General features: G+C 40.1%; 1 protein-coding gene across 1 annotated transcript; it reads right to left on the bottom strand.

Moving 5' to 3' along the window:
• Positions 1-10,992: 10,992 nt before the first annotated feature.
• Positions 10,993-21,243, bottom strand: pcdh18.L (protocadherin 18 L homeolog). Its single transcript, XM_018231826.2, has 4 exons — positions 17,604-21,243; positions 17,133-17,218; positions 16,864-17,030; positions 10,993-13,462 (listed from the first exon to the last, which is right to left on the bottom strand). Exons 1-4 carry the CDS (start codon positions 20,112-20,114, stop codon positions 12,780-12,782), a joined length of 3,447 nt encoding a protein of 1,148 aa, XP_018087315.1. The 5' UTR covers positions 20,115-21,243; the 3' UTR covers positions 10,993-12,779.
• Between the last annotated feature and the right edge of the window lie 952 nt (positions 21,244-22,195).

Here is a 22,195-nt window from a genome sequence, read left to right as displayed (position 1 = left end):
TGTGCACCAGACGTCGCTTCAGAAGGCCAAGGTGTGCGAGCGGTGCCTTTTTTCCTTAAAGTGGACCTGTCACCCAGACACAAAAATCTGTATAATAAAAGTCCTTTTCAAATTAAACATGAAATCCAATTTCTATTTTTTATTTAAGCATTCTTAGCTGTTGTAAGCTCATTTAAACATCTCAGCTGTCAATCAAATATTGTCTGCCCCTCCTCTATGCCCGTGGCATAGAGGTGGGGCAGACAATTACTTTCACTTTCCATTCAGCACTTCTTAGATGTCACTGCTCCCCAAACATTCCCCCAGTTCTCTTTACCATATAACTGTGTGGCCAGGGCATGGGGATGGACATTGGGTCCCCCATTCTGGTGCACAAACAAGATTCTGAGATGATACAAGGCTTGTCTTAATAACAGTGTCCACAACATGGCTGCTGCCTGCTTGCTATAATTTTGAAATTCACTGACTGAAGGAAACAAGATTCAAATAATTTATATAGTGTAATTAAAGTTCATTATCCTTGACTAATCTGATAAAATAGGATTTTAAATAATTTTTTTGGGTGACGGGTCCCCTTTAAGCACATATGCAATCCTCATGCTGGTTATTGGTTAATAGGGCACCAAGGTAACAATCTTGTTTTTCTTATTCAAAATTCTTAGCAAAATTGGGCATTTTCCTACTGCATGTTAATGATCACATATCAATAAGGAAACGTTTGCACAATTGCATTAATTATACAGAATAGCTGGGAAGGAATTTTGCAGTACATAATACATTGTTTCTATCAATACACCTTCTGTTCATACATATGAGGCGGTACCAATCTGGCACACGTAATGCTTTGATACTGTTTAAATACAGTTTTAAAGATGTTAGAAATTACAATTTGTCCCAGACTGTCTTGTTACTCCCTAAGGCTTTGTCTATGGGCAATGGCTCATATTTTGAACATTTTGTAACTCTGTGGATGGGGAGCAAAATGCTGTCTAGTGACAAGAGATTATTTATTGAAAATGCCACATTTTTCAGCAATAAGTGTATGTCACTGGGTGATTGCAGGCGATTACCATTGAAAGTGAGTAAGGGCAATTTCAAGCTATTTGCCCCTGTCCCACAAAACTACAAAATGCTCAGAATTGCCCTGTCAGGATTCGGCTGCAGTTATCCTGTGGGCAGACAAGACAGCTACAAATCCAACTAACAAGTAGTAATTAATTTGCATACATGCGTATTTGTTCAGAATCAAACTCACATTTATAGCTATTTTATACCTTTTTTTAAATTAACTGGTGCATGGGAAAAGTGCACTCCATATGCTTATACAGGTATGGGTTCCATTATCCAGACACCTGTTATCCAGAAAGCTCCAAATTACAAGAAGGCCATCTCTCATAGACTCCATTTTAATCAAATACTTCACATTTTTAAAAATGATTTTCTTTGTCTCTATAACAATAAAACAGTAGCCACACTAAGGTATAATTCATCTTTAGTCAAGGCTAAAAAAATTCTATTGTGTTTAATTAATGGTGAACTGATTTTTAGTAGATCCCAGGTCCCAAGCATTCTGGATAATAGGTCCCATACCTGTATAAATTATCTGCAGTAGCATTGCTGCCTTTTTGAATTATTGCACCTAAGGACACACATACCACATAATTTTTTGAGTAGATACAGTAATGGAAAAAAATAATTGGTGGGTCAAGCTAAATATACATTAGGCAAGCAGAATACAAAAATACAACAGAGGTAGATAGTCCTCAATAGAACCTACAATTTGAAAGATGCAGTCTCTGCCTTACACCCCCTGGTAGTAGATGACTATTTCATGACTTGCTAGAAGTCTGCCAATAGTTCTATTTTACAAGATGTTTCAGTGGAAAATGCAAAAATATTTCTGTTATGCTTGTAAAGTACAAATGTTTGTCTAAATTATCGAGCTGTCAGTAACATAGCAGAAAATGTGGTTTTCTTTGAGAAAGGTATGAACTGTGTAAAGTAGAACAGACTTGTGCTGTTGTAAAAGACCTGACTGAGTTATTTTGTAAATTTGTGATTTGGGGAAATAGATTTAAACCTGTGTACAATTCCCTAACAATCGGTAATGCCCTAGTGAAACTGTTACTAGAACATCAGATTTCTAGTTATTTTTGAGTAGAATGTGAAAATGTTATGTTGAACCTAGAATGTTAACTTCACACAGCCATTATTACCCCGTCCAGAAGTTTCCTATAATATAATAATCTCCTTACAAGAATTGAGCAAATTAATTAAAATGGCAACACATGCGGAGATCAAATGATCTGGTTTGGTCACCTGGAACCCTCTTGCATCACCCCTACTCTAGTCCATGTTTCAAGAACATATAAAGCAAAGGTTTGAAGAGAGCACTCAGAAGCAGGTCTGCTGTGATCAAACTTTATTCCAAGATTACATATTACACAACACGTTTCGGGCCTTGCGTGCCCTTTCTCATTGGGAATGGGGTAACCCTGATGAGGATTGATGCACCAACACTTTAATTAACTGAAGGCAGAGCATAAGAACATCCTCCATAGTTCATGTTTCAAGAACAATTGGTCTCTAGTGCACTTTAGTTGATTGTTCAGAACAGAGAACCTAGTAGACCACTGACTAACATTGATGCTTGTATTGGGTCATCTATCAAATAGAAAAAGGATTAACCCATGTTTCCATAGGTATCCAATTCATTGGCCCTTAGGACACTTGGTCAGATCATTGAAAAAATACAAGGGCCACGCTGCTATCAAAGGCATTTTTGTCAAACCTAGTGCTCCAACTGAACCCATAATAGGCTAAAGAGATAAAAGCAGTTTAAAAGTAAGATGTAAAGATTAAAGGCCCACATAAACGTGACAATAAAAGCTGTCGACAGACCAAGGCGGCAGTTTATTGGCACTTATGTGGGGCCATCCGACTGACGTCCCTGATTGATATCTGGCTGAAAGTTGGGCAGGGTAAAAAAAAATCCTGTTGATCCGACCGCCCGTATCGCCTCCATTCTGATCCGATCATTGGGCCCTAGGGCCCACAATCAGATCAGCCAGCGACATTGCCAAACGAGTGTATCTCCCTGTGTATGGCTACCTTTAGGATCAACCTACAAAATGCACTTGAAGTTGACCATACTCCAGGTATATATTTTAAGTAGACTGGCCAGTCACTTATGAATTGTATATTTATTATTATTAATTGAAATAAAGAAGTGTGCTAAATTCCATATTCTATTATTTTGTCTTTGAAAAGTGTTAGCCTATAAAGTTATAAAGGGGGAAATGTGTTGTGAGTATAACAAAAAGTCTTGCATTGTATACAAATTTTCCAAAGGAAAAGAAAGTGAGCTTGACCCACCACATAGTGAAATGGTGAGGGTTCAAAAGTCATGAGGCTGCAGAGAAGTTGACAGAAGAAGCCTACGCATACACAGCCGAAACTGCTTATGACAAAATAGACAGCCCTGATAAATGGAAAACTGAAATAACCAGATGACATTTTAAAACTGCTATGAACAGAGTTGAATACCACTGGTGCAAGAGTGTTTGTACAAGACAGAAAACTACAGGAGACACAGAGAAAAGCATTGCAGCTGTGACTGGATCAAATTCCCTGTATCCAATTGCTGCATAAGAGAAAAACATGAACAGAAGCTCTAGCGCAGGATATTTAGTTGTGAGGATAAAACGGAGGCATGACAATGTACTCAGTAGTGGCCAATTGCATTAGACAAAGCCTGTGTGTGAACATAATATGAAACTCCGAGATTAAAGAGAAGTCCTGAAACATAAACATAAAATACTATAGAGCATGAGGCATTTCCCAAGTAGACCATTGTAGAAATACAATACCCCAAGAGTTACTGACTATGAACTTGTTGTCAGCAAGAGGAATGCAGAGATCCAAAAGCTATATATATATATATATATATATATGTGTGTGTGTATATGTTACAGGGCAGCTTGGGTCAAGCTGTACAAGTAAGGAAAGGAAAAGAAAATATGAATTACCCATGCTCCATATAAAGAGTGGCAGATGCAACATTGCAAAAGTTTCTGTTGCAAGCTACGAGATGCCTCAACACAAGAATGATGAAACCTATCGGTCCCTTCTGTGGCTGGAAAAAGTAAACTGAAACCAAAGCCAAGGAACTGAGAAAAAGGATAAGCATACTGAGTTACAATTTCCCATTAGTACTCACAACCCACAGGAAGACAGACGCATTCCTAGAAAGGGGGAGGTGGAGAGGATAGTCTAGCAACAAGTCTAGAGAAAAGTTAGACTATGCCAATTATTGTACAGCGATGTGGTATATGTTGGCACTTTATAAATATTTCTTATTATATATTTATTATATGTTTATAATAATAAGGCACAGTGCAGATTAAACAGAAACCAACAATGTCTGTAGCACGCATCCAATAGTAGTGCCCATTCATGCCAGATATGGTAAAACAGTTTGACAACTTTGACGTTACTGCCCGACTGTCTGCGCATGTTTGTCAGCTTGAGGCTTAGTTAAAATCTACATGTATGGCCAGTTTTATCCATCTTCTCAGCCTGTGGGCCAATTAGTCAGCTCCCCTGAATCTTACAGCATACTCAGTGTCCTGAGTTCAAACCTGGGCACTCCTCAGCAAATCCTTTGTGTGTTCTCTCCATTTGTGTGGGTTCCTTTAGATATGATACTTCAGTTTCCTACTCCACTCCAAAAACATACATGCAAGCGAGCTGGCTCCTGATGAAACTCTGTAGGTCAGACACAGGGGAGAAAATGCTTTTTAAAATTAGGGAAAGGGCGCATGGAATCTTTTTTGTTGCCTGTCATTTTTGTAGCAAACTACATTATAGTTTATGAGCATTTTTTTTGTAGCTCCTTGTTTTTGCTTTGGGGCTACCCCCACCAGCATGAAAAACAAAGGTTGAGAACAGTGGAGCCAACATTTCATGTGCCCTTAGCTACAATTATGTCATTTTAATCAAAAGAGATGTAACTTAGATTAGTGTATTGTTTTTAAACATAATATTAAATATAAGGCCATTTTGAACACTTTGGTGTTCTCAGGGAGAAGCACAGAGGTTGAAAACACAATTCCAAGCTTGCAGTCACTTAATATTCAAATTAATGGGGTGCACTTTGCTTTTGGCAGGTGCTGGGTCTGTCAGGACTATATCATCTGTAATAGGCAAAGATCTGAAAAGAACACACCCTGGAGGTCAGAAGGCCTTGTGTGCCACAATCCTAAGTTTGATCATATAAAATAGGTAATATTTAATAGTGTAAAAAGTAGAAAATCTAATTTCATTAAAAGACAGATAGGCACCAAATGGCTGCAAAGTAGAAGAGCGAGGGTAATTTACTGTATAGTCTCCAAAGCCACCATAATTCATAGTAAAGACTGTGTTTCACACTTTCTGGCTAAAGGAATGCTAGCCCCAAATTATCTGTAGAACATGTGCTGGAAAGTCCATAACCTTGTCTGTCGCCATTTTTTACACTTGATGGATTAGAAAGAATACATACATCTCTGCACCTATAAACTCTGCAGATATTTACATTCCACAGTGTATCTGTGCATTTGGCATCCTCACACATTTGCACCATTGCCTTTGTGATAAATATGCTAGAACGCCATAATAACATTTCTGATATAAAAACTAAACTAAACTAAAATCAAAATCTTCTAAGGGTTAAAAGGTGCATATACATATTTATTGTCTCTAGATTTTCTATGCATACCAATGTGAGGCGTGAAATCGATGAATTGGTGCGCAAATAACGAGTCATGGAGATGGGAGATCTTTTGTGCCTAGTTGCGATTGTGATAAATGCAATAGCCAAGAAAGACATCCCATTTTCAATTCTCTCTGTGTTCAGTAAATCCACCACCACACTGTGCTCATGTATTTAAAAAATATATATATTTTAGTCTCCAATAAAAACACCAGCTAAAAGTAAAGTCTTTAGATAACTACAGTTCACATCCTCTCCGTCCTATGAAAGAAACTGAATGTGGGAATTTTCAGCAAGCCTGGTCTCTAGAGAGAGCCTCCATAAGGGCAGTTAACATTTCTCCGGAGCAGTTCATTGGGTTCGATTTTTTTTTTCCATTCCAGAAGTGGTCTCAGAATGACCTGCCAGATGCAACCCTTCTGTTCTCAGATACAAATTTGTTTTCATTTTCCCCTTTTGTGTTTGCTTAAGCTGATTCCGGGCATCTGGCCGGACTTTGTGAATGAATCTGGGACCTTTTCGGATAACCTTGATATGAGTTAAATTTGAAACAAACCTATTTTTGCAGTAGAAAATCCTTTTAGTATATCTATGGCACTGATGGTTTTCAAAGTAAAAATGTGGAATTTTATTATTATAATTAAAACGGTGACATTGTCTGCACAAAGCCACTTAGTTTTGAGTGTTATATGGTCTCTGTAATTAGGCAAAGTTATATTAAATTGCTACGGCAGTTATAGTTAATGCAGCCTGCAATCTGCTTGAGAGAAGCCAAAATCACTGGTATTCTCTTTGACCTTATCTTGATAAGCAGGTACAGTACATCCTTGTGTTAGACGCCTGCAGACAGCACAACATGGAAAATGCTCCCATGTCAAGACAGTTGAAAGATTCTTTGTGAGATTCATCAAGCTGTAAAGCTAACATCATTCAAAATTAATTACTACAATTGTATACTGAGTCGCCATTTAAAGGCTATTCATCAAGTCTTTTTCCAGTCATAAAATATGATTAATTACAGCTGGCAAATGATTGTTTCAACAAAAAAAAAAGAAAGTAATTTCTGCTGTCAGATTATTTAAGCTTGAAGTGGTTCACTATTTGGGGCATTAATAAGGAGAATCATCATGACGTATTATGTGCCCAAAAAACAAAACCTGTAAAGTTAAGACTAGAAAAAAAACCATAAACGTATTTTTTTATCGAAAGCTACAATGAATGCTAGTCTTTAACTAGTTAGCTTTCTTTCATGCAAACTACTGGCAAATAAATCATGTCCTACTTCAGTGCTGTCCAAGTTTCCGATGCCGTTGGCCTATTATCTACTATCTCCCGTGATTAGCGGTAGGATTATTATAAGGCAATAATGCAATACAAAGAACTATGCATTTGGCCCACGGGCCTCCAGATGGACAAGTTTGTCCTACTTTATGTTGCTCTGCAATTAAGTTAATATGCCCTATTATACAGCAGTCACTTTCAACCTTTGCTATCATTAGAATTTTGGAAACTGTAGTTCAGCAGCAGCAGAACCACTGACAATCACGTGTGCCAATGACACTGTGGTGATAGCATTTGGATATAAGAAGGATAGAAAGAATGGTGTATGCTGACACAGAGGCATCTATTAAAGAAAGGACCTAACAGCAGCTATAAATTATTGTTATTATTATTATTATTATTAACAAGTATTTACCATGTAAGTGGCAGCATATAGATAGAAGGGAATATACATCTAACATGCACAAATATGACTAATGTATGTGGGAAAGAAGGCCTCACCTTCTAAAGTTTAAAAACTTTAGCTTGCCATACATGCTGACAAAAGCTGCTGACTTGGTCCTTCCAATCAGCAACCTATTGGCTTGTGTATGGGGTCCACCAAAAGTCGTTTTGATATGAAAACCCCTTTGGACTAGGAGTGCATATTGATGGAGTCCTCATCCTACAAGTCTCAGTAGGTCTCCCTGCAGAAGGCAGGTTATACAGGGTGTGCCCTGGGAGGCACGAAACGCATGTGGCCAATGGAGATGTTGATGTTTTGGAGGGCCAGTGGAGGTGTTGACCGTTTAAATTAATCTACAATAAAAAAAAAATATTTTTTATATTATTTTTTTGACAGCCCTTGTGGAGTTTTTTAAGTGCCTGGATGCTCCTTTTTTCTGCTGTTGGTTTATCCGCTCCCCAAGCTGAACCAACTGATCACTGTGATAAGTGCTTTACACACTGATTCCTGTGGTCCTATTTCTTGTTTTGTATTGATTGAATCTCCCTGTATAAGGGTCAATGATCAGATCAACCCAATTTGGCTCAGTATGTGGGGGGCCAAAGCAGGCCCAGCTCTGCTCATTCGATGACCTCAAGTGGTTCTGCCTGTGTGTGTCTAGCTTTACTTCTCCCCTTTAGATTGTAAGCTCTTGCAGGGCAATGCAGAAAAAGCACTTTTACAACCTCCATGCTATTGAGAAGGGCTACAAGAAATACTAAATCATTTATGTAAATTATTACAACCATGAAATTTAGCTTAACTGTTAGGCATTGTGCCAGAATATCAGCTCCAGTATTTGAAAATAACCGTACATCTTATAAAGTTTATTTGGCTAGCGCAGCTGGGCATTTTGTATTTTCCTTTCTGTTTAACAAATAGTATTATGATTATTATTGATCTTTACTTAATATTGCGCTGACATATTCCATAGCGCATTACAGAGTTTATTCATAATTCACCACTTTGCTCCAGTGGAGTTACAATATAAGGTCCCTATCACATTTCCATATCACATATACTAAAACATACTAGGGTTTATTTTATCAGAAGCCAGTTAACCTGTATGTTTTTGGAGTTTGGGAGGAAACCAGAGCAGAAAATCCAAACATTAACCAGGAGAACATATCTCAATTAAAATGATTCAGATACCATTTTTTTCTAAAATTGAGTATATGTAGGAGTTACTGAAAGTTACAGAGATAAAGATGATAAAGTTGAGTTCAGTTAGCCTTGATTAGCTAAAATAACATGTGGGTGAATAGGGACTGAAAAGGAGGGGGTAAGAGACAGCACAACAAAGAGGAGAGCAAAGATACGAGAAGAAAGGGTCACAGAGAAAAGAATGGGTTTAGTGTGGTCCAAAAGGAGAGAGATGTCAATGTGGTGTATAGTTTGACTTGAGGGGCAGAGACACAGTAATTCTAGTATCACACTTGGCGCCAATACCGTTCATCCTGCCCTGTGTTTATAACCAGCTTCCTTTATGTCCCCTGTGCTCGTGCTAATTCAGGTTTCTTTGGTTACAACTCTATAGAAAGTACCTGCTTCCAGTTATGGTCTGTGCTGTGTGAGATGCAATCTCTCCACAATTCTGAGCATTACACATATGAGAAACTTTTGACCCATTATCAGGAACGATGGAATTAGCTCCTCTCTTCTTTCTGAAAACTGGCGAGAAATAATTATGCAGGAAAAGAGCATACCATTAAAAGATACATGAGATATCAATGATAACATGTTCCAGTGGTAAATTGGTATCATTTCCCTTTGCAGCCAATTAATAAAAATGAAACAAAGTTAAAACAATCCATCTGGTCAAGAGTCACATAAAAACTGTTTATTTCAGTCATTTCAAACAAATAATGGAACCCACTCAGTAAATTCCATGTAAACGTGGCATCTCTTTATCAAAAGTATATACACCCCTATAGGGCTTCTTTACTACCAATAAGTGGAGTTTGCAGCAAGCTTTGTGCAAATGTATTTCATTTGGATTTAAGGCTGCATTTTGCACCTCTGCATAATTGTGCCGAGCCCCCATTCCTTAAAAAATGTGAACAAGTGCACTTATTGATGCCACCCTCAAAGGCGGTGGTAGGTCTTGAATTCCCACAACGGCCTGTGTTAATAGATGAGAACTTGTGCCCAAATGGCCAAAGTAAGGACATCCTGACATTTTTTTTTTTTTTTGCAATTACCCGATTTGCATCGAAGTGTAATTTAACTAAAGACGGCTATTGCGTCAGAGGCATCTCCCCTTGTGACCACAGTTACGCTGGCTTTATGGAGGGAAATACTGCATTGTGGGTAAATAAACATGGATACTTCTATCAAAATTGCATTTTGCACACTGAAATTATGGTTGTAAATAAGCCCTCATGTTCATTTTCATTATGTTTCCTTTTTATTTTACTTCTCCATCTCTCGACCTACCATTAACCATTCAGATCAAATAAAGTACAAAAGAATAGATCAACCGATGTTCTGCCCGACTGAAAATCATACGATCGGCAATACATGCAGAGAAATTATCGGCAGCCGACGGAAATTTTCTAACCTGTCCGATCGATCAAACGACCGATCTCTGTCGGGCGAAAAATGTCGGGACTCTCCACACACAGTCCAAAAATCGTACGAATCCTCGATTCGTAAGATTGTATCTTTGCATCTATGGCCAGCTTTAGACCATTCAATGGCCCAGCCATCAGGAATTTGTTATTTCAGATCTTAAAATATCAGTGGTCTGAGTTATCGATTTCAGTAGAAGGCTATGGACAATCAAACTTCTCCTTTATCTCCTTATCATGTTTTTTTGTTTTATTTTGTATTTTGAGAAGTATAAGCTAAGTCAGAGAAAGTTTGGTCCCAAGCAAATCATATTCATATAGAGCATTCCAGTGTACCAAAATTACTTTTTTTTTTTATAAATCACAGCCATATTCTTTAAAAATGTACAAGTACATTAAAGGCAAAATATATATATATCTTATTGTTTTTTTTTATATGCTGGGCCTTGATAGAGCTGGAAAAGTAGGCAAAAAAGAATGAATAAAGCAGGGTTACATCATGATAATAAAATTGGAATAAGATGTACTCCAAATATAGATCTCTCTGAGAACACAGACAGCTTTTCTGCCCTTGAAAATATTGTTAATATCAGGTCCAGTAAAGATTCCTATGGATACTTGGCAATTGATAGTGGCATTTGCATTGTGTATACACGTTAAATATGTTATTTTGACAGGCTGGATGCTTTATTCTAGATTACTGCATCATCTTCTTGGCTAGCACAGCGGGTTTTACTGCAGCATTGACCTGCTATAATAAATTAACCGTGTCTCCAGAGATAAAAACTTTTTAACATAAATTGCCAAAGAAAGTTACACTGAAAAGAAAAAGAAAAATAAGCTTAAGTAAAATTACTCATTTACATTCTTTAAATTATGGATTACAGAAACAAAGCGTATGAGCATAGGTACATCCAAGACTTTATTGTCGGTGTGAAACAAGTGGCAGTCATATCTACAGGTGTTTGATCAGTATAAAAAAAGGATTAAATGAATGGTATTTGTCTTTATGGAACAATTTGTATGTTCAGTTTGCACTTAAAAGAAAGGTCAAATATAACACAACTTGCATTCATAAGAAATAATACCAATAATGATATTCAAATACAACGTGGGCTAGACTTGTGAAGGGTGATATAACTAACTGCTTATCTTTATTGCCTGTTTGCAGGAATCAAAAAGTGCTTTAGCCCAGAAATTTCAACTCTGAGAAATTGAACTTCTGGGGCCACAGGATAGGCATCCCTGATTTAGCTCCTTAAAACACAGCTGTTTTAATTTATACATAAGTACTATAATAAACATGGGGCCTTAGCTTGAAATGAAGGACAAACTGAACTTATGAGTAATTGTCAAATATTTCTAATTAAGCAGAGTCATGGGCGACTAGGTGGGATTAATTTGCCAACACTGGGCCAATTCACCCTAGTTCAGTAAACCATAATAACCAATCAGAAATTTGCTTACAGTATTTTACATGAAGTAGACTCACCAAGGCTAATTGCTGATTGGTTTCTATGAATTATTGCATTGGACAGATGTACCCAGTGTTAGTAAACAAGCCCAAGTGCTGTGTCCATGTCATGAGATAATGATCTCCAGCTATAGCTGCCCTAACTGAGCACCTTGTGGTGTGTTGTACTATCACTTATCTCATGACAGCAGTCCACTTGAACTAAATGCTACCCTGTTCTCAAGGGGGGGAGGGACGAAGGAAGGAAGGAAGGAAGGCAGGGAGGAAGGAGGGAAGGGAGGGAGGGAGGAAGGAACAGAGGAAGGAAGCAAGGAAGGAAGGGAGGGAGGGAGGGAGGGAGGGAGGGAGGGAGGGAGGGAGGGAGGGAGGGAGGGAGAGGAATGGTTTTCATGTGTATTTAATTGTGAATTATATTATATACCGTAAAAATGTACAATCATATCTTATTGCAATTAAATAAACTGAGTCATGTCTGTGCACTGTGGGGATTTGCAGCCTGCATGATACAAACTGTTGCTAAGCTACAAATCTCAGCATCTTCCATCTATCGCAGGACCATTGTGCCCAACCTATGCAAAAGTTTCTATGACTTTGATTGAGAGCTTTGGATATTACCGATGCTGTTTTTTTTGCAGGTTACTGGAATGGAAATTCCCTGATCTTTTTGCCACTGCATAGGCACATTTGAGTAAATTCATCTTGAACAGCGCATAGAAAAAGCAAAATTCTTCCCCTCCAATGTGCTGTAAAACATTGCATGCAATTTAACATAGCTTCAGTTCTAACAAGAGACGGATTAGAAATGTCACATTATACTCTTTTATAAAAGAGCAACATTTGTGGTACTGTAAATATTCATTTAAGAAGCCAAAAAGGAAAAAAAGATCCTTTATGTTTTAGTTGTCCTACTGGTCACGGCACCAGTGTATCTTTTATCAAACAGTCCAAAGTTTTAACAACGTAGCAAAACATGCCGTACGAAATACAAAAATAGAATTTATTTCTTTTTAAATAACACATAAATATAAGGTACAAATGTATTTCTAAAATACAGATAGAGATAGTCACACGTGTTTGGTGCACATCTGAAAATGATGATTCTCAGTATTTGACATGCACCAACACATTTTTTTATAAATGCAACCAGTTCTCAGTAAGATTGTGTTTGTTTCAGATTCCCAAAAATATTGGAAAAAAAAAATTAAGCCTGGTAAACACCTAGGTTTGCCTTACATCTTGTAGCAGTTTATTAATCTCTGCCACCAGTTCACTAGCGTCCATCAGTTCATGTTTCCCATCGTTCAGATGGTTAAGTACATTGTCAAAATCATCTTCTTCATAATTCTCTGGGATTTCTTCCATTGCTGGAAGCCACTTAGAAGACGGCTGTGCGCCTGAATGGTTACTTAGTGAAGTGCCAACATTGTTGGGGTTTTGGAAATGAGTGTTCGCTGCCCATGTTGCCACACCTTGAGGGTAACTTACAGCCTTAGCTGGGACTTGTCCTTTCCTACGTTCTAAGGAGTTTGTGCGGTCAACTTCATTGCATTCAGTATAGTTATCCAGAGATGGAGGCAGCAGACGTTGGAAAACACTGCTCATCTCACTGAGAAGGGATGACGTGCAGGCGTCTGCCGACTCTTCTTCCTGAGTCTCCTTACCAAAGGTTGAAAAGCTCTTTTTTTTCTCAGTGGACTCAACGGGAAGCATATCATCTTCAGCCAGAGGGGTCTGAGCTTGAATCAGTTGCTGATTGTGCGGCTGTTGCTGCTGGGACTGGAGCTCCTCTCCTGGAATGAACATGTTGCTTCTGTAATCAGATGATGGAGAGGGTAGTGGGGGCATCCAGCACTGATCAGAGTGTCCTAGAACTCGGCATTCATCTGTGCAGAGCCTCATAGCTGAAAAACAAAAGTTCTTTGTTATATTCACCTATATATATAATGTGAAGAACTGTGCACATTTTACAAACATGTTGCAGTATGACTTAGATCAAACCTGTATCCAGCAATTAAAATATAAATATCTATTTTGGGCAGTAGTTGGTTCACTCCCAGATCAGCCTCAAATTTATTTCCCAGTACAACAGAATGAGCACACTCTCCTGACATATATCTTTCAAGACATATGCCTCTCATTAGGATATGCAGGAACTCACTTTTCCATGCTGTAATATATGGCTGTCATAAATGAATGCACCTCCTGACAGGCAGCACCTGCTGCTATAACTAAATGCATTCCTGTTTAAAGCATCTCTTTTTGTATCACAACTTTGATGGAAGCCTTTTGCGTCACCCTACTAGAATAAGTAGATGCCGTGCCCTCCATATTCAATATACACCAACTGGAGCTATTTAGGGTTACACATGGTACCAATATAAGCCATTATGGATGGTGTAGCGACCACTTACTAAGTGAAAACAGTCCAGGTGTGTTTACAAGAAAATACTGAACCTTAATAGCCACATCACAGAAGCGGTGCATTAAAGAGAATGAAAAGCAAAATGAAAACAATAAAAGGGGGACAGATGGCTTGGCTGGAATACAGCATGCGGCCACATTGAACATAGGTTCCATCTGCAAGGCCCTTACAACTAAGAACAGCAGGAGCTGGGGGCTGCATGGAGTGTGTGCTATCACTATCTGTGGGGGAGGGCACCTAATGTATTGTTCTCAAAGAACCCTTTGCACTCTGCTGACATTCTTAAATAGATTAGTAGACACCCTCCATGATACCTAACTTGTGTGGGGCCACACTAGCTGCTGTTGGCTGAATAAAAGAAGACATTGTTGGAGAAACCGCAGAACAGAAGAGGTAAAATATTAGTGTCTTGAGCCACAATAGTGGGTGTGCCCAGTGACCCAGGGAGAAGGGTGTCAGTATGCTGCTGAATGCTGCTGCCATATATTACAATGACAATTTTACTGAAATCATGAACAGCAAACCCCTACATTCCGACAATACAGAAAGTTCAATCGAGCAATGACCATTGAGTCACAACAGAAAAGAGCAAAAAAAAAAAAAAGATTAAAAATACACATAAAAGAATTGAAATGCAAAATGAACAGGCAGAAAACGCCTAATGTAATTGATGTCTATGGCAGTATAAGATTCTTTTCGGGGCTTGGAAATCCAGTTCTAAAGAATATGGGGCGAAAAAAAAAAATCTTCTAGCTGTCACATGACACACATGCATTGGAGAATAGCTGGCACTGCAGCACTAGCATGAAACGTGAAATGCTGCAGTAGATACCAGCTCTCTCTGATCTGGAGTCTGTGCAGATAATAAAAGAGATGTAGAAATCCCTTCTTTGTAGTACAAATGCACATACATGTGTATTGTTCCACTCACATGAAAAAAAAATAAATAAAACAGCTTTCTGCATAACTGTAGTCCTGAGAGTGGCTTTATGGTTTCCTCTTTCCTCCCACTGTGCTATTTGGCTCACTTGGCTCTTTTGCATGAGAATCAAATCTACTGCTTAGCAGAACTGCATTGCTCTGGGCAAAATTCTCAATATTGTGGCAGTCTTATGTCTACCAACTGTGCACTTGTTATTCTTAGCAGCAAGTGAAAATGCAGAGCTCTATTCTTTCATCCTTTCTGTGTGTGTGTGTATATATATATATATATATATATATATATATATATATATATATATATATATATATATATATATATATAATTTTTTTTTTTTTTATTATTATTATTATTTTTTTACTGAACTGTATAAAGGGAAATAAATCCTGATAATAAACAGTGAACATATTATATATTGAAACTCTGATAGGGAACAAAACTCCCAAATCACATTTAATCTAATGCACAGAGCTGTAGTATACATACCTCTGTACATCAGTCATATACAATACCATAGAAGTAATGTGACACCCACCTCCCAAAACACACAAGTGCACCTGTCATGCCTTTTCTTGTATTGGAACCCCCAGCCCCCTTCAAAATGTGCCCATATGTCATGGCACCCTGGGATGATGTTTCCTAGAGCATATGAACTTACTACAGGGTAATGATGGCTCACGTCAGAAAAGAGCAAACACAAAAGGATTCTGGGATGGGCAGATGGGGCTCAGCATTATGGGAAACTGACTTTTCTATATGCATTGACCTTCTGTACATAAGAGTTTATACAGAGCCTCTATTCAGTAAACACATTAACAAAAACATGTTAATCTCTAATGAGCTATAAAGATGTAAATTCCAAGCAACTTATTATGTATATATTACTTATTTTCTTTAAAGCTATTTGTAAATGTAATTGTTAGCAGTATCTGCTTCTGTTTAATTTTTTCACTAGTCAGAACCAACAGTGACTGCAGAGATTATCTAAGGGATAATGAATATACATATTAAAAAACTGCTTAGACTTATCTTATTTTCTTTCATTAGTCATTTATATTTTTCTAGAAACCCCAGAATAAACCTAAAATGGAAACCAGTCCCTAACTCTGGTGCATTGTGGTTACTGCATTTCTGTGCCTCTACTTAATTAAGCAGTATGGCAGTTCTCACTCAGATAGTAATCACTATGGTAGCTGAGATTCAAATATGTAAATGCAAAAGTGCAATGCAATGAGTAATGTTCTATGCATATTCCAAACTGTACCTTAGGCCTATGAAACATAATGGATTCAGATGCCTCTCTCCACATTTTGGCAATGGTAAAAGATTGGTGTCAAAATACCCAAAAGGGAATCATGTAAACACTAGCACAGGCATTTTTACATGATTCTCTTTCAATAATGAGCCCATACTGACCTACTCATAAAATTTTATAGGCAGCAACAGAGAGAGGTTTCAAGAATTTTAGTGAGGAAATACCTACGTGTGCCATGTACTCATCCTTATGCAAAATGTTTTAATTCTGAGCAACTTTCCTATAATTCCAAATGTGATTGACATTAAAGGCAATAATTGTTTGTCCCTATCTGCACTGCTTGAATCGACTCTTAGAAGAAAGTAGCAGAAGCTAACTTTCCTCCAACCATGACTCTGTTCCCTTCTGCAACCTTGTTTCAAGAGTCAGAACCAGCAGTTGTAAAGAACAGAAAGGTCCAGGCAAAAACTGCTTTTATTAGCTATTACATTTACAAGTGCACTGCAGATTGCAAAGTTGTTTAGAACACACTTTCTTTCACTATGCAAAACATTGGGTGGAGTTACCCTTTAAGATTAAATTCAGGGGGTGATGAGTCAACTGAAAAGATGGTTTCGTTTTGCAAGACAGCAAGGGAATAATGTAGAAGATCAACCAGTAATTAAGAAACAATTGTGCAATTTACCTGAAGGGATTCTGTGTCCATCCAATAAAAAGAGTTCGCTAAATCCTTCTCCCAGAAGTCTGTCAATAGGCGAATCTCTGCCCAAATCATAATCGCTGTCTCCAGCTTCACTATCTCCACGACCACTGTCTTTCAGGCTAAATTTATCCATGTCCTGAAGGGCATATCTGCAGATCATAAAAAAAAAGTACAGGCGTGACTTTAATGACGGACTGTAAATTATTTCGAGACACAATCACTGAGATTGATGGGCCTATTAAATTTCTCACCTGTAACTCCTGGAATATTTGTTTCCTCGAAAGCTTGGCCTTGGCTGGTACTGGCCCTGGTGAAGCATGGAAAGTAGCTGGGATACCTGCCAGTGGAAATAAACAGTATAAAGCAATGTCAATTTAACTTGGGTAAAACACAAGAGTCAGTGAACAGTTGCGATAATGTTGATGATGAGTACTGAATTGGCCTGCACACTGCAGTGAGACTGGAAAGGGAAGGTGACTGTGGAGCAGGCAGGCATTAAAGTGTTATTATAACTCCAACACAAGGACTGGGGAGGTTGCCATGCAAAATGAAATCACACCACTTCTGAAAAGATGATTTATATGCAAACAGGGCAAATGTGCAAATATTGAGCTCCTGTCTGACTCTCTTGTTATTTAAACACTTGACAAACAGAACTATTTACAGAGCATGTGGAGTTTGGCACAAAGTGCATGACAGAGGATAGAAAACAAATGACTTACCTCCACAGCTGGGGTAGCATGAGTTAACTCCAGGGAGAAGTTTTCTGGTACATGATTAGAAGATATTGTCATTAAGCTGCTCAGTGACTGGCGACTGTGTTGGCTCTGCCTGCTACTCATCTGCCCACGTTCTAGAGTTGGAGATGGAGAAGGAGAGGACCTGTGATGCGATCTGATAGGCAGTGTCCCATTCATAGTAGGAACTAAAGCAATGTCCCCTTTGTGGATCTGTCTGGATGGTCTTTTAGGATGGTTCTGATAAGTTGACTCTGCCACTCTGCAGTTGTAAGATCTATTGTCCTTCTTTTCGCGGTTGCATCTAGTAGCAAAGATAACCATGATGACCAAGAGAACAGCACATATAGCCCCCAGAGAGATAATGATAATCATGGACATGTCCATGGAGCTTTGCTTTACGTAGGGTTCCTGAGTTCCTTCAGCAATCTCTATCAGGTCCATGATGTTGAATCTAAGATGTGCTTTGGTAGTCCGGGGTGGGTTTCCCCTGTCCTGCACTGAGATGTGAAGATCCAGAAACTGATTAGGGAAAATGTCCATGCTCATGTTGGTGTATATCTCACACGATCTGGGGTCCATAATAAAGATATTGTGCTCATTGCCCGCTGTAATAGAGCAGTCCAGTTCTGAGTTCATTCCTGAGTCCCTATCTGTGGCCTTGATGGTGGTTACTAAATAGCCAATTTCTGCATCTCTGGGGATTGTAATGTCGGCTGTGCTGTTATTCAGGACAGGGACAACAATCACCGGGGCATTGTCGTTTTCATCTACAACAGTAAGTATCACAGTGGCATTGGTAACAAGTTGGGGGATTCCACCATCCCTTGCCTGCACTACAAACACTATTTGGTTCACTTCTTCATGGTCAAAGGCTCTAAGGGCATATAAGGCCCCATTAGATGGATCAATAGTAACATAGGTTGTAATAGAACTACCCTGAACAGAGCTTTCCAGGATGGTGTAGGTTACTTGGCCATTTTCTGCTTGATCTGGATCTGTGGCCCTAACAGAAGTAATGTGGGCTCCAGGAGAGTTGTTCTCCACAATGACAATTTCATATCTGTAGGTTGGGAAGCGGGGTGGGTTATCATTTTCGTCAATTATTTGTACAGCGAAATGCTTGACAGTTGAAAGACTTGGGGCCCCCCTGTCCTCTGCTATGACTGTCAGGCTGTACTCGGACCTTTTTTCTCGATCCAGGGTTGAATTGGTCAAAATCAAATAATTATTTTCGTAAGTCTTTTGTAGCTTGAACTGTCCGTGGCCATGAAGCCTGACCACTATCTCCCCATTGAGTCCAGAATCTTTGTCTTGAACCCTAACCAAGGCCACAAAGGTGTCCAGGGGGGCCCCCTCTGAGATGTAGGCAATCTCCTTGCCCGTGGACATCAGATTAATGTTGATTTCGGGTTTGTTATCATTCACATCGACTACATTGATGATAATTTTGCAGTGGGCTGGGATAGAGTTGGGACCCATGTCCTGGGCCTGCACATCGATTTCGTACGATTTGGTCGTTTCATAGTCCACCGGCTTGATGAGAGTCAGTTGGCCGCTTTCAGGGTCGATCTTGAAAGTTTCAGTGATTTTGGGGGACACGTGGCTGCTGAAAGAATAGACCACTTTCCCATTAGCGCCCTCGTCTGGGTCGGTGGCATTGAGGTCGATGAGTAGGGTTCCCACGGGTGAATTCTCGGGTAACTGGACGATGTGGGAGGGTTTCTCAAACACCGGGCTGTTATCATTGGAGTCGGAGATGCTGATTTTGAGCAGTGATGAGCCGTACCTCTGAGGCACCCCGTTATCATAGGCTGTCAGCTGCAGCTCATAACCGGACTGCAGTTCCCTGTCCAGATCCCGGATCACCACCAGTTCCGCGTACTTAGCTCCATCTGTCCTGGTCTTCACCTCGATGCTGAAGTAGGAGTTGGGGGATAGTGAATAGGTAAAGAGGGAGTTGTCCCCCACATCAGGGTCAGAGGCGCTGTCCAGGTGGATTCTGGTGCCCACGGCTGCGCTCTCTGAGATCTCAATGGGGATGACAGCCCTGGAGAACTGGGGCGCGTTGTCGTTAATGTCCAGCACTTGCACCTCGATGTGGAACAGTTGTAGATGCTGCGTGGGAAGGGTGATCACATCGAACTCTATGGAGCAGTTGGAGTTCTTCTGACACAGTTGTTCCCGGTCGATTTTAGCCCCGATACTGATCTCGCCGTTATCCTCCCGCACGGAGAGCAGAGGGGAGCTGCCTCGTTGCATGGCTCGGAACCGAACCGAATTTGGGTTGGGCAATTTAGACAGAACATCAGCCACATCCTCGGACAGCCGGGCCACCACGGTACCGACCATCTGCTCCTCGTAGATCTTGTACTTTAAATTCTTGCAGGTTCCGAGCAGACACAGGGACAGAAGCAGAGCCAAAACCAGCGCCAGCTTCCCGGTACCGCTCCCCCCACAGCCCATTGACATGAAGCTGCAGCGGCAGTGATCCATCTCCCCCCAAATAAAGCAAATCAAAGCGCAGATGCCACAACTTCTCTGGGCAGCCCCAGCACAGCCTGCATCTGATAAAGGGGGGAGTGCAGAATCAAATCTATTCTATGCGATCAGTGCAATATTTAGCGACGGAGTGGGGAAAGTTTGTCGGCAATTGGGAGCAGAATCCGAGGAGCCAGTAAATGCCATGAGCTCAGAGCGCACACACTGGAGTCACATTAGGAGTTTGTTCACGTGCACATTTGTATCCATGGATTGCAGGGGTCTTGCTGAATCCGCAGTATTTCCTCTCGCTGCTCTGCCGCAGACTAAACAGCCCCGATTGCTGACTCCAGCCTAAAATCTGGACAACTTCACTCCAACTCAGACAAAGCTCCGGGCTCTGCGTGTGTTCCAGCGCTCCCAGCCAATCAGCTCTGCTCCAAATCAAAGGACAGTGAAGTCACTCAAGTGCTGGGGGAGACTAGAGACATGGCAGCTCCTCCCACCGCATTCACTTTTTTTCCTCTTTTCCTTTTTTTCCAGAACGTGCCATAACAAAGAAGCTACAAATTGCAGAAGAAAAACTTGAAATCGGGACATTGCCTCCCCCTCCCCCAAAAAAATATCTGCCAGGTTTGCAGTCATTTACTCACCCCTCCCCCATGTAGAAATAATAAGGAACAGGCAGTTAAGAATTCATTTCTGGGTTACCCCTGCAGCCTTTCTGTGCTCTGGTTATTGCATGTAATGGAACCCCTGCACTGCAGAACTTACAGTCAGTGTCCCTCCCCATCACCTTTGTTCCCCAGTCCTGTACAATACTCACACTGTGTGCCATCACATGGAGTCATAGGAGTCTTCTCCAGTACTCATAGTGCCTTGGGGTTCTCTAAATGCAACCCCCAGCTGTTATTGATTGAAACTCTGCTGACACTTCAATCCACTACATCTGGAGGGCAGCAGGCTGGTCATGTCCAAGTACACAGCCACCAAGTGATAAATATAGCTGCCACAACATCCTCTAATAGGAAAAATGAGGTGTGAAATCAATACATTGCAGTAAACAAAAACCACACTTATTCCACAGTGAACTGAGATTTCATTAAATCCAAAGCAGATTCACTCTTTCTCCCCCTCCCCTTTCCCATTTTCCCCTCTTTCTGGACATCCTGACTTGGAAGCCTGGTGCATGGAGCAGATCTCCAACAATCCAGACCTTGTTTTCACTTCTTGTGACCTAATGCAGTGACCTCTATCACCTAAGGGATTAAATTGTCCATTTCTCTACTCATCATTGGTCATTTCACACTCACAGCCCCTTGATTCATTGTGCCAGTCCCCAGACCTGTGTAATGCCATGATCCATGAATTATCTGTGGTCAGTGTTTATCATTTATCTGCTTGACAGCATCCTGTCATTTCAAACTCATATCAAACTCAGAATGATAGCATGTCATTTCCCAAGGACATTACACTTATGTAGATGCTGTAATATTATCCTGCTCCCTTCCCATGCCAAGCAACTGGGAGACCATTCTACTCAGTACTGATGTCTTATATGAAGTGGGTTTGGGCACCATGGTATCAGGCACAGGTCTGGACTGAGAATCAAAATAGGCCCTGGCATTTCAGGTACCCAGAGGCCACAACAGGCAACACAGAGGCCCAAACAGCCCCCCATCAGCCCACTTAATAGTGACTTTCTATGGCATCTTACAGCAGCCCCTCTGGCATTTGCCAGAACCCACAAATTGCCATTCCGGGCCTGCCGCAGGCAGTATCTAATGGTGTTGCCCTTTGCACATTGACTATGTCTATAAATAAAATGCACTTACCGATCCTTCATTGCTATTCAAACTTGTATCAATACATCATTTTAATAAATGTCCCCAGATGTGTGCCAGAGGTAACATAATTACCGTATGGAGGAAATGATGGAAGTAATGTTGTTAAATTGTGCTTGATCAATGCAAGGCAAATTGCAGGCAAATGACTAGACGTTAGCTAAAAGTGCCTTTTGCTTCACTTGCTAAACACCCCTTTAATTTACCTGCCTGCGATGTCAGGATGTGCTTCATTCTGAGCTTCCATTAAGG

The sequence above is a fragment of the Xenopus laevis genome, chromosome 1L (genome assembly GCF_017654675.1).
Source record: "Xenopus laevis strain J_2021 chromosome 1L, Xenopus_laevis_v10.1, whole genome shotgun sequence".
Lineage (NCBI taxonomy): Eukaryota > Metazoa > Chordata > Amphibia > Anura > Pipidae > Xenopus > Xenopus laevis.
The sequence above is the reverse complement of the archived record's forward strand: the minus strand, read 5'-3'. Positions and strand labels throughout refer to the sequence as shown.